Here is a 17330-nt window from a genome sequence, read left to right as displayed (position 1 = left end):
GACATATTTTCAGAGGGAGGGGTTTAGGGCCTGAAAGATGCATGTTGTCCAGCTAGTTTTCCCGGGGAGGAGAGCAGAAGAGGGAGAAAAGGAGAAACAGGCTGGAGGCCAGGAAGAGCACCTTACCACAGCCATCTCTCAGACAGCCCCTATTGGAGCTCTGCTCTGCAGAAGTAACAGCTGGAGGCTGCACTGGAGAGAGAAACAGCTGTCCTTTTTTCCGTCTCTTTCCCTTTTGGAGCCCTGCTGGGACAGGCAGCAAAGAGAACCTGCCTGTGAGGAGACCCCAAGTCTGGGAAGGCCTTCCTACACACCCCTGTGTGGCATGAGTGAGCACAGGAAGGGAGGGGGGTGCAGGACTAGTGGGAGACTGTCTTGGTTTTCTCCATGAGTGAAAAGGCAACTGGGGGAGGGGCAGGCTCAGTGTGCCAGAAAAAACACTGGGCTAGAGGGGTCAAGGGACTTCTCCAGCCCATCAGAAGCTCCAGTGGTAGGCAGAGTCCAGGGAGGGGCTTAATTTGCCAGGTGGTGTGAGGCTGTGCTGGGCAGGGGGAACTGCTAGAACCTGCATCCCAGACCCTGCACCATGCTGTGCTGGGGGGATGAGGGTTGGGGCAGGAATGAACTGTCTTGCAGGGATCACAGGGGAGAAGCCACTGCCTGCCACACTGAAATCCCTGTAGCTCATAAGAGGGATGCTAGCAGTGGGGACCCGCCCACAGCTCCCATAGGAGGGACACAGAAGCAGCCCTGCTCCCTGAGAAACCAAGCCTAGGGTGTACACAGGGTCATCATAGTTACCCTTGAGCATACAAGTTATAGACTAAGTTTTTAAAAAAAGTTATTGATGGTTTATTAGTTGGTATATCAATTTCTTTATTTATTGGTTCCTTATTTAGTGTGGGTAATCTGTATGCTCTCCCTTGGTGTAAGGTGCATCAGAGAAGCATTAACCCTTGAACCACCATTGCTGAGTTATGTTGTGTAACATTATTTGTTTTATTGTATTAGTTATATGCTATTCTGTAAATAATTACATTCTGTAAACAGTTTTATAATAGTCCTCAAGGTTGTTTTGATTGTTAGGGGACGCTTTCCACCTGGGGACCCTGCAACAGTTACCCAGGGAGCTGAGCAGGGCCACTGGCTACCAGGTACTCTAGGATCCCACTATTCAGGTGAGGGAGAGGGTAGCATCGCACCCAGGGTTACACATTTATCGTACTTTTGTCGGTCCCTGATAAAATGAGATGCCTTGTTCCACACAAATCAATAAGTAACAATACATTTCCAAATCACAATGCTAAAAATAATAAGCTAATTTTGCTGTCAGTTACACACTTATCAATGCAGTCATTGATTTCTATGTGGTTGTCCTGGGGTAACTGACAATATACCAGAATATTTATTTATTATTTTATCTCTCTCACTTGCATTTTCTTCTGGATAGGTTGTACTTATGTTTGTCTCAGAACAAAAATATCCCCAGGATTGGTATGTACATGCATCACCCATTTAATCAGGGTTTAGTGAAAGGCTAAATACAGCACTGCTTTTCTGCCATTGATTTAGTGATGCAATCTCAGGATAACTGTATAGACATTGCAATATGCCAGGATAAACTGTTACTACCTGTTATCTGGATTTTTTTTTTTTTAGGATTTAACTTGGGTCAATGGACATAGACATCTGTACATGTGCACCTTTTGTACTGGGATAAAATGATTTATATCTTTGCAGCTTCCTTAATCTCCCTCTGAAGTACTGACCATTTGCGCATGTTTGATTCCAAATTTAGGCACAGACACAGACATCTATCTTGCAAGACAACAGAATTGAGCCAAGTGTAGAATCAGCTTGTTGAACCTCTGCAAGTATGGCTGTAGAGTCCAATACTTGAAATCCTCCCACATTTATAAGACAAAGTTCATATCTAACAGTCCTGAATATGGTGTGGGGTTCTTCCTGAGGTTTCTTGTTTCTTTTGCATGTTTGGGTCTTCCTTCTTTAAAAGCTTTCATTCCATGCTTAAGGGACTGTTTCCAAGCACATCGATCCTTAGCAATCTTTTCCCAATCACCTGGCTCAACGCTCAGTACCTTCATATCACTCTTGTAAACACCTTTGAAACAGAGACAAGGATATCCCCATGGTCTTCTTCCTGTAAAGAGATCTATATACAAGAATTGTTTGAGTATACAGCCATGGTCTATTCTCTGTATATGACCAAGCCGTCCAAGTCAATGCTGAATAAGAAGAGATTTGATGCCTGGACTGTTGGGATGTTTCAAGACCTCAGTGTAGACCACTTTGCCTAGCCAGGAAATTCCTAGAATGTGGTAAATTCAACTAAGTGAAAGCTGTTGATGCACTTTTCTTGAATACAGCATGTGGTCCAGCATTTGCTGCTGTACAAAAGAATGTTGATGACACTAGTATGATCTGCTTTGATCCTCATCTAAACAGTCAGTTTGCTGTTCCACACTCATTTGCTCAGCATGCTCATGATATTGGATGCTTTCCAACTATGGGTATTCAGTTCAGCCTCAAGTGATAAGTTGTTGGTAACAAAGAAGCCAAGCAACGTAAATTTATTTATAGCATCCAATACATATTCACCTATTGTGATCTCTGGTGGTTAATCAATGTTTTGGCCAATAATACTGATCTTCTTGATGCTGATTGTATGAACAAACTCTTGGCAGCCATGAGCAAAATGACTGATGGGTCTTTGAAGGTTGCTCTCTGTGTAGGCTATCAATGCAGCATCATCACAAATAGCAAGTTTTTAAATCAAAACTTTCCACACTTGAATCTTTACTTTAAAACGTGTAAGGTTGAATAACTTTCCACCTGAGTGGGTGTGTCTACATGTAAATTTATGCTGGTTTAAATTGATTGTACAGTAAATTACTTAGCAGTAAGTGGGAACAGGCTGACATATGCACATGAAGGCATTAAGGCACATTAACTCTGTGTGTGGACTGATTTGGGACTAACTTTAGTCCTAAGTCAGTCCACACACACAGTGTTACTGCACAATAAAGTGTCTACAAGTATGTCACTTGTATAGTAACTAATTGGGTATAAATTTGATACCTGAATGATGCAGGTATCAAATACACACTCAAGTCATCATAAGTTGTCATATTTACTGTGTGATACGGGCATACATGTGGAGATTCATGCCTGTACTTCAATTTAATTTTGATTACTGCACATTAAATGTGCCTTTGTAGACATGCTCAATGTGTATTCAAATAAATTCCTTCTGGTGGTCCCAAAAGCATGATTGGGAGAAGAGAAAAGAAAATCCTGAACAGAGTTGTGGGCAAGGACATGACCCTTCTTGACTCCACTTCAGCTCTCAAACGCCACAGATGTTAATCCATCCTAGATGACTTCCCTGCATTCAATCATGGAAAGAGTAAATTATGCTGAGGAGCACTGCTGGACAGATAATCCTTTCCAATAATTGAAAGGGGCCTTTTCTTCTCATAGGATTGAAGGTCTTGGTCAGATCAATGAAGGCGATAGAGAGGGGTCTCGTTTGTTCCCTACATTTTTCTTGGATGTGTTGGAGTGAGAAGATCATATTATGGTGGACCTATTATCTCTGAAACCATGGTCAGAGTATGAAGCTTCTGAGTACCATCCGGGTAATCATCTTTCCAACAATGCTACATAATGAAATGCCACAATAGTTGTAATCACTGTTCACTTTTATTCATGTACGAAGTAACTACATTGACATCTTGCATATATGTGGCAATATCCCTACTTTCCAGCAGTAAGAAGTTTGTATAGGTGGTGAAGAAGCACATGTTTCCCACACATGATCACTTCCATGGAAGTGCCATCTTTTTCTAGGGCCTTGCCACTTGCCAGATTGTCTATGGCCTTAGGTCCACATAACAGGGCCATGCCCTGTTACTTGGTATTCAGGGGAGTCTGAACAGCCCCACAACCCAGAACCACCTCTGTTTACCCACCCCAGACAGGGAAGAACTCACTGGAGGTTGGGGAACCAGGTCCTGGGACACAGTGAGTTCCGCAGCAAGGGAGCTGACATAGGTGTCGGGAGTGAGAGAGGATTAGCCATGTGAGCCCAGAGTGGGAAGGATAAAAGACACTGAAAGCAGCTTCAAGGGGCTGCACCTGGCCAAGAATCAGGCTGCCTGGAGTTGCCAGGGGTTAAGCAGCCGTCAGGAGAGCCCGGAGCAGGGCTCTTCTTTGTTTGCTTGCTTGATCATTTACTTTGTTGCACAAGCCTGCAGGATCTGCAAAGCCTCTGAAAAGGTAAGAGGCAACCAGGGGTTGAAGCCTGGAAGAACCACTGGAAGACAGCTAAGTGCTAACTTATTTACCTTCCTTGTTTGTTTTGCAATGCTACCAAGACTGGGGTGGCCTCCGGGTATTATCCACTAACCTGGCTGCAGCAGAGGCAAGGGCCCTGAACAGTGGGTCCTTGGCCAAAGCCCACAGCAAAAATAAAACTGGTCAGCTCAGCTAGCTTGACCAAACATACCCTGCTGTGATCAGCCCCGACTCTGCCTACAATCCACAACAGATGGAATATAATCAAGCCCTTCAAGGACAGACAGACTCTCAAGGAAGTTAAAGCTGTGTCAGTGACATCGCTTTTCCTTGAACCAAGTCCAAAATAGTGTTTTACCCATCTTTCCATCTGCTGCTTTTCGTTTGTTATAACTTTTCCTGATGCTGTCTTTAATGGAACTGGCTTCTTTGCATTTGGACTTACCGCCTTCTTGATTCCATTGGTCATACATGCCTCTGATGTTTCCAGTGTCAAAAGTGGATTGAATTTCCTCACAGAGTAGCAGCCAATAATCACTGGCACAACATCGTATCTTGGACAACAGTCCTTGCTATCCTCAATTTGTTCAAAGATCCATCTAGGGATTTCTTCTTGTGATTTAACAGTGGAGTTTGTTTGGCCTTGATAAATAGATCAATTCACGTGAGTGTGCCTCAAACAAATCACTGTTTCTTCTGACATCCTTGCTGAATGTAGAGTCAGCAGTGACACAGAATTTTTTTTTACGTTTTCCCAGTTGTTTTCTGCAGTCTCACAAACAGGCATCTCTCTAGAACCTCCATAAACTGTAAGGTTTTCTGATGACCAGATTTACTGGTGATGTTCATACATGGCAAACACTAATACTGAGAGCAGAGTTTCTTTGGTTTCAGTTTGATTTTTAATGACTGTAAGCAAGTGATCAGTGTCAACATCAGCACTATTGTAACTACAAGTAAGGAGGATATTACTGAGATTGGACCACCTAGTAGTGATGAGGCCACTTGGTATTAACAGCCAGATCTTGGGTGCCTCCATACCTTATGGCAAGGCTCTGTTTGAATGAATGAGTTGGTGATACATGAGTTAGGATAAAAGCAGAACTCCACCAGCCTTTGTCTATTATGATTCATGCTATCTGTTGTAGAAAGTAAATCACAGGCTCATTATAGCTACTTGACCTGAGTAGCTAGTATTTCCAAATTATTTAGATGAACCCCATATTGACTGAAATAGTTGATGTGTAGTTTTGCACTTAGACCTGGAGACTTAGTGGAACAAACAACAGATAGGAAAAAAGGTGGGTCAAGAAGGCCCAGGAACAAGAAACCAAGCTTGGGAAATAAAGGTTTGCAGTATCTAAGTTGGAGACAGCGGCTATAAATATTGTTTAAAAAGAACTGCTTAGAAAAATAAAATGGGGTAGCAATACTACCTGGTAACCACCTAGCAATGATGATGTCACACCAAGTCATAAAAGAAACAGTAAAAGACAACAAAGGTGTCTCTCTGCTGGACTGTGCCCTGAGAAACATTGGGTGATCAATGCAGACACAGCAACTCAGGAGCCTTGCTTCAGCTGTAGCCAGTAAATTTACTTAATCCTTTAATTGGACAGGTGTCCTGTGTTTCAATCTATATAACCTCCCTGGCCCACTCCTACCTTTATGAAATATTAAATTCTACCCCAACATCATGTTATGTAGTTCCACAGCCAATTGCCCAGGATGCACTGTCAGCACCAACTGTGGCACTGAAGTCCTCCAGGAGATATAAGTTTTCAATGTTTGGAACCTTACAGATAGTACAAGCTAGTTCGTTGTAAAACCTATCTTTAACAACAGCAAAAGAGCAGAATGTTGGAGCGTAGGCACTCACTAAGGTGACTGTGTCTTCCGAAATATAAAGGGAAAGCATGAGTATCTTCTCACAACCACTCTGCGGATTCTCTGTCATTTTGAGAAGATCGTTTCTAACAACGATGACTACACTATGTTCACATGAATCTTTGGGAGCCTTCCCTTAGCAGTAAACTATGTTGTATTTTTCTCTAAGATGCTATCGAAGGCTAGTTGTTTGTTTTGCAGTACTGCATTGTCAGTGGTCAACTTATTTAATTACAAATGTCTTATGAGCATCAGAGATGGTCACAAGATGGCCAGTCAGTCCAGTATACATAGTCCTAACCTTCCATGCTGAAATGTGGAGTTTGAATTTTCTCCTTTTCTCTTCGTCTGGTGCAGTGATGCATTTTTTTTTTTAAGTTCTCTCTTGGCTTCAAGTACCCACTGGAGCAGGCAGACCATGGCAGATGAACACCTTACTTACTGGCTGGGGGCTATCCAGTTTAAGGTGGGCCATAGCTGATGAATGAGATACAATAATCTTTTCCACTGGCAGAGGCAATCCATAGCATGCCTGGCCATTGGAACCCTCTAGGTTATTTAATCACCTCTTAGCCCTCAGCATCAACAGTCCCAGGTAATACCATCTGTGGCAGGGCACAAGTTGTGCCTGCCACTTTAAGAGGTTCAGTCAGGCTATGGAAAAGCCAGCAGGTGCAGTCAGGGACAATTAGGCAGTCATATGACCACAAGGGGGCTATCAGATTGGATGAGGGCTGGGCAGCCAGAGTATAAGCCCAGCCAGGAAGCAGAGCCAGCAGTTACAGCTAGGGAGCCAGTGGAGTAACATAACACAGCCTGAGGAAAGCAGCTCTCGGAACAGCTGGAGGTTAGGGTAGGAACTGTGGAGATGGAGGAGGTTCCTGATGGTCCTGAGTAAGACCTGAAACTACACCTTGCTAGGGTTGGATGGTGTGATGAGACTGCCTGTAGCAGGACAGTCTCCAGGAAATGCCACACTTGTGCCTCCCTAGTGAAAGGTGAAGATGGGGCACCAGAAAGCCTCAGCCCCCACTGCCTTGTGGGTACCCCATGTAGGGGAAAGACTAGGGGAGCACACCCCAACAGAAAAGCACAGGATATATGCTGAGGGGGGCCTTAGGTGGGGTCCAGGCCCATGGAGCAGGGTCTGAGACAGGGCCAAGGCTCATCTTGTGAGACCTGAAGCCTGAGGGACAAAAGGCCGCGGAGCCCAGTGAAGGGAGAAGTGATGGCCCCATGAACTGGCCTGATCAAGACCAGGGGTCCAAGGTGATCTGAAGAGCTAAGGCTCACTGAAAGGGGTGAACCCAGCAACAGACAGCCTGGTGCCCTGACTAGCCCAACCTGGGTCCAGGGCCACATCAGCCAAAAGTCACTAATGTAGCAGGGACCACAGATGAAGGGTGAGATGAGAGAGAGAGAGTGGTGGCCCACTATGGGGCAGAGAGTGGTCTAGAGAAGGGGCCCAGATGCCAAGTCCCACAAAGTGGGAGATGGTAGGAAAAGGTATACAGGTTGCCCAGGACGTGGGCAGGTTGGTGATGGATGTGGCACGGGGGAGTTGCTCGTCTCACCATCTACAGTAAATTATGGTAGCAGGTGAACCTGACCTGACCTCAAATTTAGATTTTTCATATGCTGAGCAGATAAAGTTGAAGCATCCTGCAGTTTTGTTTTTCTAGCATCCAGTAGTGGAAATAAATATAATACTCGGTCATTACTTAGAACCACCCCTGCCCCCTGCCTTTATGGTCAGGATGTTATGGGTTACAAGAGAAGGTACAAGGGCACAAGATTTATTAGGTTGAATCAATATTGTAAATGAAGATGGTAGTAACTTTGCCTGACTCCTATTCCAGAACAAAACCAAGAATATTTAGTCCTGAATTTCATAGCTTAGTGTACCAATATAGTCTGTCTTTAGCATTGTGAAAAAAAATTGAAAAAACCCCACACACAATACATTATGTTAAAAATGTTCATATCTGTAAGAGGTTCACCTCTGTCAGTCTACAGAGCATATAGATCTTTATCTACTTATAGGTCTTTCCAAAAATGTTTAGAAATGAATAAACGGTCTATGGTTACAATAATATTTTACAGTTGGAAGGTGAAGAACAAGGCCCTCATGAGATTCATCTCTTCAATCTATGTTAAGTATTTATATAAAAAAAAAATGGCATAAATAGTAATGATACCAAACTTCTCCCTCCCAAGAATTCTCACAAAGACTTCTTGCATTCTACCTCTACGCTTTTCCAGATCCAAGCTTTAAAACATCATCCATCCATTGTTAATTCTAGTGGTTATTACTGAGGGCTGGAAAAGGCAGCTCAAGGGAAGTACTTTCTATTTAAATGCTTCTGACATATCACTTTATCTCTCAGAGGAAGGCTTTTCAGTACTTCAGTTATCATTCAATACTTTATTTTTTCTTAAATACTAGAACTAACAAACAAAAGATGCTAAAAATCAATCACATACACTACCTAATATAACCATGTGGCCATATCCTCAGTTACTATGCATTGACATAGCTCTTCAATGAGCCTGTATCAGTTTATAGCACCTGAGGATCAAGAGGTTATTTTTTTTTTGTTGCAAAATGTATCTTAATATGACAGCATTAATACACTTGGACAAAGCAGTAGGAGGGGAAAAAAGAAAAAGGAAAGGAAAATAGAAGACAATCAAACACTATGATAGACTAAGACCTGAAGGATTTTATTTCCTTAAAAGCGTAATCAGAACTAATGTCCATTTATTTCTTTTTCTTGCTTATCTCTTCTGAAAAGAGAGAAACCTAAAAATTAATTTTTCTGTTTGAAACACTGTTTTGATTCCCTGGGCTTTATCATCTATGATTAATATATCAAAAAGGCAACATATTTAAATGTAGTCTATGGAAACCGGGCACTGAAAAGACGCTGTTAATGGGATAGGAAGGAACTAGACAGCTCTGGGCTAGCCACTGACATTTGTATGTGCTACTGTAACTAACAGAGAGTATATTCTCCTTTTGAATGCACTCATGTAACTTGCAACAAAGATAAGGAGCCTCATGCCTACTAAAAGTGGTATGTAACTTAGAGGATTGATACTGGTAAATCTGTGGGACAGGACAGGAAGTCAGGTCTATGGGGGCATCTTTATACATGCTCCAGAGTTGGGGGGGGGAGGGGGAGAAAGGGAACATTTTAATTACAGTGGCTCTTGGGAGATGCTCTAATTAATTGAGGTATCTTTACACATGCTCTGCAGTTGTGTGTGTGTGGGAGGGTGCTTTAATTAGAGCTGCTCTTGGGAGTGTCTCTAATTAAAGCACCTGTAGTGTCTTGTGAATTCAGCATCCCGCACTTCAAAATGGTGGTATGGGCACTTTAACTAAATCTCATCAAATAAGCTTTAGTTAAAGTGCCCCCACCACCATCCTGAAGCATAGGAATACGGAATACACCTGATGCTGAGGCTGCTGTAGCATGCTAAGTAGCACACTTCAGCAGATGTGATTAATCGAGTCTGTTCTGAAGTTCTAATTAGAACATGTTGGAGCAGGCATCCTGCATGTGTACAGGCACTCCTGGATTCTATCTCTACCATTTGAAGAAGCATATTCTAGTTTATAAAATCAAGACACTGGAGTTGGGGGCAGAAGTTATACATAAACTGGTGTAAGTGATCAGAAAACAGTCTCAACCTATAGCAGAACAGAAGTTTAGTATACACAGGCCACTTTCCAAATGACTGAACCTCATTTAGGATAGACCTGGATGGGTGTAGTATTAGATTGAATCACTTTAGATTAGACCAGTCTATTAAATTTCTGTCCCAGATCCCCTGCCAACACAAGTTACACCTCATAGTCTCCATGGCATCCCAAGATACTATGCAGTTCCCACTAGCCTCCCCTCACAAACATGACTCACACTCCGCTACTCTAGCCCAACACTGCATCCTGTCTGCACTTGACAGTCCTGTGGAGCAGTGTGGTGGTGGGAGAAGAGGAGCTGGGGGAATACTTCTGGTCCACTTCTGGGTCTGCTGCCAAGCACATGGGGGACCCCCTACACACGCCCCCCCACCGGCTCAGTGATCAGCCACAGGGGGGACCCCAGGTGCCCCCCCAGACGCAGGAGGCACCAGTCGCGGAGCCAGGGGGTGGCAAGGGGTGTCCCCCTGCACTCTATGGCAGACCCAGAAGTGGACCAGAAGTACTTCTGGTCCACTTCCATGTCCACTGCTGAGCGCGTGGGGGACCTCCCTGGGTTCCAATCAGATGCTCCATCTGCCCCACAATCTCAGCCCTCCATAGGGTCACCCACAAGGCAGTGGAGGCTGAGGCTTTCCAGCATTCCATACTCACCTTTCAGTAGGGAGGCATAGGTATATCACTTCCTGGAGACTGCCCCATCACAGGCAGCCCCACCACACTATCCAACTCTAGCAGGATGTAGTTTTAGGTCATGTCGCAGGACCAGAAACCTCCTGCACCCCCATAGTTTCTACCCTGACCTCCAGGTGTTCTGGGAGCAGCAGTTCACTGGCTGGGCAACGTTTATCCTTCAGCTCCTGGCAGTAACTACCAGCTCAGCTCCTAGGGCTTCGGTTTAAACTGAGGTTGCCCAGCCCTCCTCCAATTAGGCGGCCTCCTGATTGTCACGTGCCCCCCTCATTGGCTCTGCTGCCTGCTTAAATGCTTAAAGTGGCAGGCACCAAAGGTGCCCTGCCACAAACTTTCTCTACTTAGTCTGGAAGTCAGAATTAGGCTCTTCTCAGCTGTTCTTCTTCCTTGTTATGAAGCCTTAATCAAGTCATTTAAACTAAATGCATTTCAATACACCTACCTGAAAAAAATGTTAATAGTATCTTCCACATAGAGGTTTGATTTAAATATTTAATACCCTTTAAATTCTAATTATGAGGTAAAATTAACTTATTCATTAGAACTGGACAGTTACAAAAACAAAAATATTTATGGACATCTGTTTTAATAAAACTGCTACTTTGCTTAAGTGAGATTTCCAATTTTTTACTCCTTTAATGTTTAAACTTTCCTAAGTGCATATTTTACTCAAAATAACATTTATTTCCATAAGGAAAAGTCTTGGAAATATTTGCATTTTCCATTAAGCATATTTACTTATTGTTTAAAGTGCTCTATGCAATGTGGAAGCACTTAAATATATTTTAAAAACAATACACACAATACTTGTGAACTACAGTAAACACTATAGTATCCTATAAAAAATTGGGCAGAAGTCTGAGATGAGTTTAATAGAAGGCATTAATAATTGCCAGACTTAGGATCTAGTAGATGAATGGCATAACTGAATTAATAAACTAAGAGAATTATATACCTTGGAAGAAATTTGAAGGAATTATATTAATAAAGGCTTTCATTTTGTTTAGTGCTATAAAATGTAGTAAAATAATCTTATATTATACTGCTTTTTTTTTCTTCTACCCTATTTGGTTTTGCTGCAAGAGTCAACTTGGAATGAGAACTAACAACCTCTCTGTTTACCTCATAGTCCAAGTCCAGGTAATCAAATTCCCCATTGGTTCTGAAATGCTGGATGTGTCTGTCCAGTGTGAGATTGATGTTCCTCCCATGACGTTCTATGACAATGGAGTGCCAGTGGTGGTCATCCAAGAGGCTGCCTGTCATCACAGAGGTGTGGCCATAAATTGAGCCATACTGGTTGCTACCTAATATAGAGTGGATGAGAAAAGCAGCAGGAGTAACTACACTAAATATAATTTAGGAAAACAACTTTTGTCCTATTCTGAAACAGGGAACATGCTGCACATCTTTGGTGTAGATATATATGTATTGGGTGCATCTACACTAGACATTTACTGTTCAGTAGACTAATTAGTTGTACAGTAACCATCTCGGCATCTATATGGGCACCCCTCTCAGGCTAGAGTAAATTAATTCACTCCATAGCAGAATAGAATAGTACTTGTGCTGCAGGGAGGGAAGGTAATACAAGTGCTATCCTGCTGTGGAGTAAAAAATTCTACAGCAGCGAATGTGTAGGTTATGCCCCAGCTGGTTGGGGCATAAGGGTGCTTCAGTGTGGGGTTTGCCTGCTAGCTAGCTTCACACTGAAGCACCCTGTGCCCCAGCCAGCCCCTCCACAGCAAACTGAGCCATGGGGAGCAGCCCTGGGCTAGCAGGCTGACCACCTGAGGCCTCTGCCAGCTGGGGCTGTTGTAACCCAGGTCAATGTGCTATGCGCCTGGGTGCACATTCAAGTGGCAATAAACTCTGGAATATATTGCTCCCAGGCGCACATTCAAACAGCACACCTGGGAGCAATAAAATCCAGAGTTTATTGCTTTGCATTAATTGCATGTGTAGACATGCCCGCTTGGTACTAACTACTTCCACAACAGTTTGTAAATTAGTTCCAGTATTAGGTTTGTGGTGCCCTGGGAATATTCCACGGTTTGAATGAAGCAAAATCCAAATTTATGGAACTGAAAATTTCTCAGCATCAAGTATCTCTGGTATTCAATTTTGAGTCTTAGAAGGCTCTTCTGAACACTGGGACCCAAAATCATTTAATTACACCCTCACTAAGCTGAAGTATGGTAGCAGCTGCATATTAAGTAAGCTGACTGAACTGGGATATATTATAAAACAGGAAATGAGTGGATTATAATTTCCATAAAAATTGTTTAAAATAGATTAGTGCTGCAGCAAGATGTTCTATCCTCATCAGCATCTGCCCACATTGCTGATTTTTCGAAAAGGGGGAGAAAAGAAAATGCTAGTGGAAATAATTGCTATTCATTGTAAATAATACATGAACAGAACAATTTGCTGTTCACATGACTGCAAGAAAAGTAATGAAAAGTTACAATGAAAATGCAGTTTTGAAGTACATTTATTTAAAGAAAAATCCCAGACCAGAGATATATTTTCTTTCTCATATGAGCTGATACAACTCAGTCTATAATGCAACTTGCTTATACAGCTAGAGGAAGAGGACAACACTTACTAACCAATATATAGACAACTCCTTAATGAGGCTACTGGACACAATCAGACCATGTTTCTGTTTTAGGCTCACTAGTTCTCAGATTCACTAACATTACCTAAATTCTTAACTTTACAACTTTGTGGGTGCATCTACATATGCAGTTAACTGCACAGTGGACTGATTAGCTTCACAGTAAAGTATCACTGACTATGTATGTGCCAGTATTAGGGCCCAGTAAACTAACTAATGCCACTGTAGGATAGTACTGTCAGGGACAATACTATCTTACAGTGGTGTACTTTGCTGCACAGAAACGCATGTGTAGATGGTGACCAGGGGCGTAAATTGCACTTGATTTGCCACAGCTCAAATTGCTGCAGTTCCAGGCATGTGTGTAGACACTGCCTGGGAGCAGTTGACTCCAGTGTAAACTGCTTCAGAGTTTGTGTTGCCTTAATTTTACGTGTAGATGCATCCTATGTTTCCTTAAATCCTGGCCTCAAATTAGGTATACATTAGATTTTTCAACAAGTACTGTACAAGAGTCAAGCTACACATTTCCATATCTCAAAGCTAATAAAAATAGTGAATCCAAGTAGAAAAAAGCTTCTCTAACGAAGCAATATTATAGTTCCAGGATTTCACACTAAGGTTAGGAATTGGGTTATTGAGACTGAGGAACTCTCCCTTTTTTCTTCTTTACAGAGAAATGTGAAAATCCTTTGGACATCCAAGATAAAAAATCTCATCGCAGTGGGATCAATGAGTGTTTTCCTTTTGATTTCAATGGAGGCCAGGATTTTCTTTTAGTTGCTTGCCAACCAAAGTCCTCACTGCCTCTCCTTGAGCTAGTCTTTCCCCAAAGCAAGCTCCTTAGCCTTCAGCTTGGCATTGACCCATGGTTTCCAAGGTCCTCATTGTTTTATCTGCAGCTCCTCATGGTATTGCTAAACTCATTTAGCTTTTTCCCTAATACCACTGATCATCTCCCTGTCTCCCACAGCCACTTGTTTCTACTGTAATTACTTTTACAAAAAATGAATCTATACAGAGCTGCCCAGAATACCTTGTACCCTGAGCCAATACAAAATTACCTTGACATTTCTGTGTACAAGAAATCTCTAGTGGCAGTGAAAATAATTTCATCCTGTTTCTGTGAGACTTTACTGTCATATTATTGATATTTCCTGTATAAAATATGAAATAATCTGTGCTCAGTTAAAAACAAAATGCAGCACAGGGGTCAACGTACATAAGTGATGATCTATTTGTATGATTCTTCATAAAATGTTGCTGCAAAAAAGGAGAAGAGGGGGAAAGAATAATGGTGTTTGACTGCAAATTTTGTACATATATTTTTTAAAAAGTCCCAATAATCAAAGCATAAAAAGCATACCTAAATTTAGGTTAAGGACGAGCTTTGCTTTTTTGAGTTCCAGGGTAATATAGTCTCCTTGTTGCCCTTCTCCATGGAAGATTACACCTTCACTCTCAGAGGTTTTGAATTTCAGAGAGATGACATCTTTCAGTGTTTTCATTTTCTTGTTCCTGAATCTGTACGGCAACACAGCATGGCCATCAAAATTGATAACATCGGCCCCTAAAAGGAAGAAGTAAATAACATTGGTGAGTGATTATACATTACTATGGCCAGTAGAAAGGCAAACATGCCATATATGGATTGCATCTCAGCAGGATAAATGTAAGAATACAATATGGATTGTAGACATATTTCCAACCTGTAATTTAATGGAAAAATGTAAAATTCAAAACCTGGCATAACATACATTTCCATGTGCCTGTTTGCCATAGGCATATAATGATTAGATTCAAAGGCACAAGGCCTTACACTTGTTCAGCTTTTCATTGGTCTTTCATGAACTCACACATGTTCACTTCCCCAAGCTGGGAGTAAGAGAAAACATTTCCCAGAGGCTCCTTATAATTTATTTTATATTATTAAGAAAATTTAATATCTGTATGAACATGGCATTGTAAAAAGTGCCTGATAGTGATAACATTGTGTAAGATGCCATCAAAAATTCTATAAATGCTAGAGGTCAACATGGTTTTGGCCATACTTTTAATATCAAAATTGTGGGGAAATTGTGGTCATAGATGGTGCAGGTGGAAAAAACTCTCTGCTGTTTGGGCTAATTTTTGTTCTGAATACTTGGTAAGCAGGGGTGTGGCTAGAAGCCAAGTTGGTTCCATGCCAGCCATGCTCACCTGCTCTGAGGAACAGAGGAGGTGGTCCAGATTGCAGGAAACTAGGGACTGTCAGGACTGCACTGGACCCGCCAGCTCCTGCCTGCCCTGAATGGATCCCCACTGCCCCACTGCCTAGATCAATCCTGCCACACCTCCACTGTCCCACTTTGGGCCCACTGCTGTCCTCCCATCCTCTCAGACCTCGCTCTGCCCCTCAAGAATTCTTCCATCTCCCCTGCCCTTGGAGAAGAAAACAGGGATGGGGAACCCACCTGCCAGCCCATAGAACAGTGTTGGCTAGGTTCCTTTTCCCCACTTGCTCCTCTGGGACAGCACTGGGGGTAGTGATCAGGAATCTGGGATGCCAAGAGGGACTGGCCTGATCTGGGATGTGGGTAGGCAAAACAGAGGGCCCAATCCAGGCTCACAGGGCAGGAGAACACCACCTACATCCACCAGCCAAGATTGGATCCACTGCACCACCCTCCTCATACCCCTGGAGCAGGCCTGCTCCTTCCCCAGAACCCAGATCCCTGCTAGTCTCCCTTGAAGTTCCCAGGGGAGCAAGCAGGGAAAGAGAACTTGCCTTCCAGTGCTGCTTTCTGGGTCGGGTTCAGTCATAAGAGCAGTGGAACCCTAGCAGCTGTGGCTAGGCAGGCAGGTTCCCTTTCCTTGCTTGCTCCCCTGGGATAGCACTGGGTGAGATGTGGGGCATAGGGTGTGTGTGTGAGCTGGGAGGGCTGGGGGAGAATAAGGGGCGTCCATGGGCAGGGAGGAGATCTGAAGGGAAGTGGGAGGGAGGATTACCTTTAGGTGCTCCTGCCCCTGCTATCACTGTGGGGGAAGATAGAGCTAGGAGAAATGCCTCCTGGGATACTGGAGTACTGATCCTAACTGGTTTTGTGCCTGCTGAGCAATCACAAGTGACTTCAACATGAGCTGTCCAAAAACCAGTTAAAGATCATCACCTTCCATCAAGGATTATCTTTAAGCTGCTCAGAGATCCTGGGATGTGCTTTTCTGCCCTAACATGTGGACACTCCTGATTTAAGGGGCCTTAGCATGTATTTAAGTTACAGTATAACAACATCCTATTATACTTACTCATTCAGTCTTCTCTCAACAGAGCACCCCAGTTTTTCACTATGACTAAGCATGTGAGAGGATATCTAGAGTTGACATTAATAAGCTCAGCGTTATCAAAATCAGCAGAAACAGACTGATTTCGACATGCTCAATATCCTCCCGTAAAGGGTTTAATCCTGTTCCTATTAAACGAAATAGGAAAAGCCCCATTGACTTTAATGTTGTAAAAATCACATCTTATAGTCACAATCAAATGAAACTAGTTGGTAAATTATCTGCAAACAGGTACAAATGTGTAGGAATATATTTATTCAGCAAAATTATAAATCACTTATGTAAACAATTTTTAATTTATGATTTCTCATTAACTGCATTATTAGCATACGTATTTACTATTCACAAAAAAAAATCGTCTATTACCATGTATTTGGTCACTTAGGTTCTCTTGGATGAAATACACTCATATATCATAATTTCTTGATTAGATGCTTTAAGATTTGTGAACCATTTCCATTTCTGCCTGAAATGGCATTTTGCCATGTCATTAATTTTATTTCTCTATCTATTAAGGAAATCTTTATTATAGCCTGATTTACTATTCTGTGTAACTATTTACTTCTGGAGGGGCTGGATGTGTTCAAGTCAGCAGGTCCAGATGCTCTCCACTCCAGGGTTCTGAGGGAATTGGCAAGGGTTATTGAGGGGCCCCTGGCTTTACGAGCACTCGTGGTGCTCTGACCAGGTGCCAGATGACTAGAAGAAGGCCACTGTAGTCCCCATTTTTAATAAAGGGAGGACCCAGGCAACTATAGGTCCATTAGTCTTACTTCAATCCTG

General features: G+C 42.7%; 1 protein-coding gene across 1 annotated transcript in view; it reads right to left on the bottom strand.

The window, feature by feature from the left end:
• Nucleotides 1-17330, bottom strand: part of CNTNAP2 (contactin associated protein-like 2) — a 1521099-nt gene that overhangs the window by 1124366 nt on the left and 379403 nt on the right. The window contains exons 5-6 of the mRNA XM_019508724.1: nt 14593-14796; nt 11729-11913 (exon numbers count right to left, since the gene is read on the bottom strand). Coding sequence (XP_019364269.1) covers nt 11729-11913; nt 14593-14796 — 389 coding nt within the window. The remainder of the gene's footprint in view (nt 1-11728; nt 11914-14592; nt 14797-17330) is intronic.

The sequence above is a fragment of the Gavialis gangeticus genome, unplaced genomic scaffold, assembly GCF_001723915.1.
Source record: "Gavialis gangeticus isolate Ggan-Ray unplaced genomic scaffold, GavGan_comp1, whole genome shotgun sequence".
Taxonomy (NCBI): domain Eukaryota; kingdom Metazoa; phylum Chordata; order Crocodylia; family Gavialidae; genus Gavialis; species Gavialis gangeticus.
The sequence above is the reverse complement of the archived record's forward strand: the minus strand, read 5'-3'. Positions and strand labels throughout refer to the sequence as shown.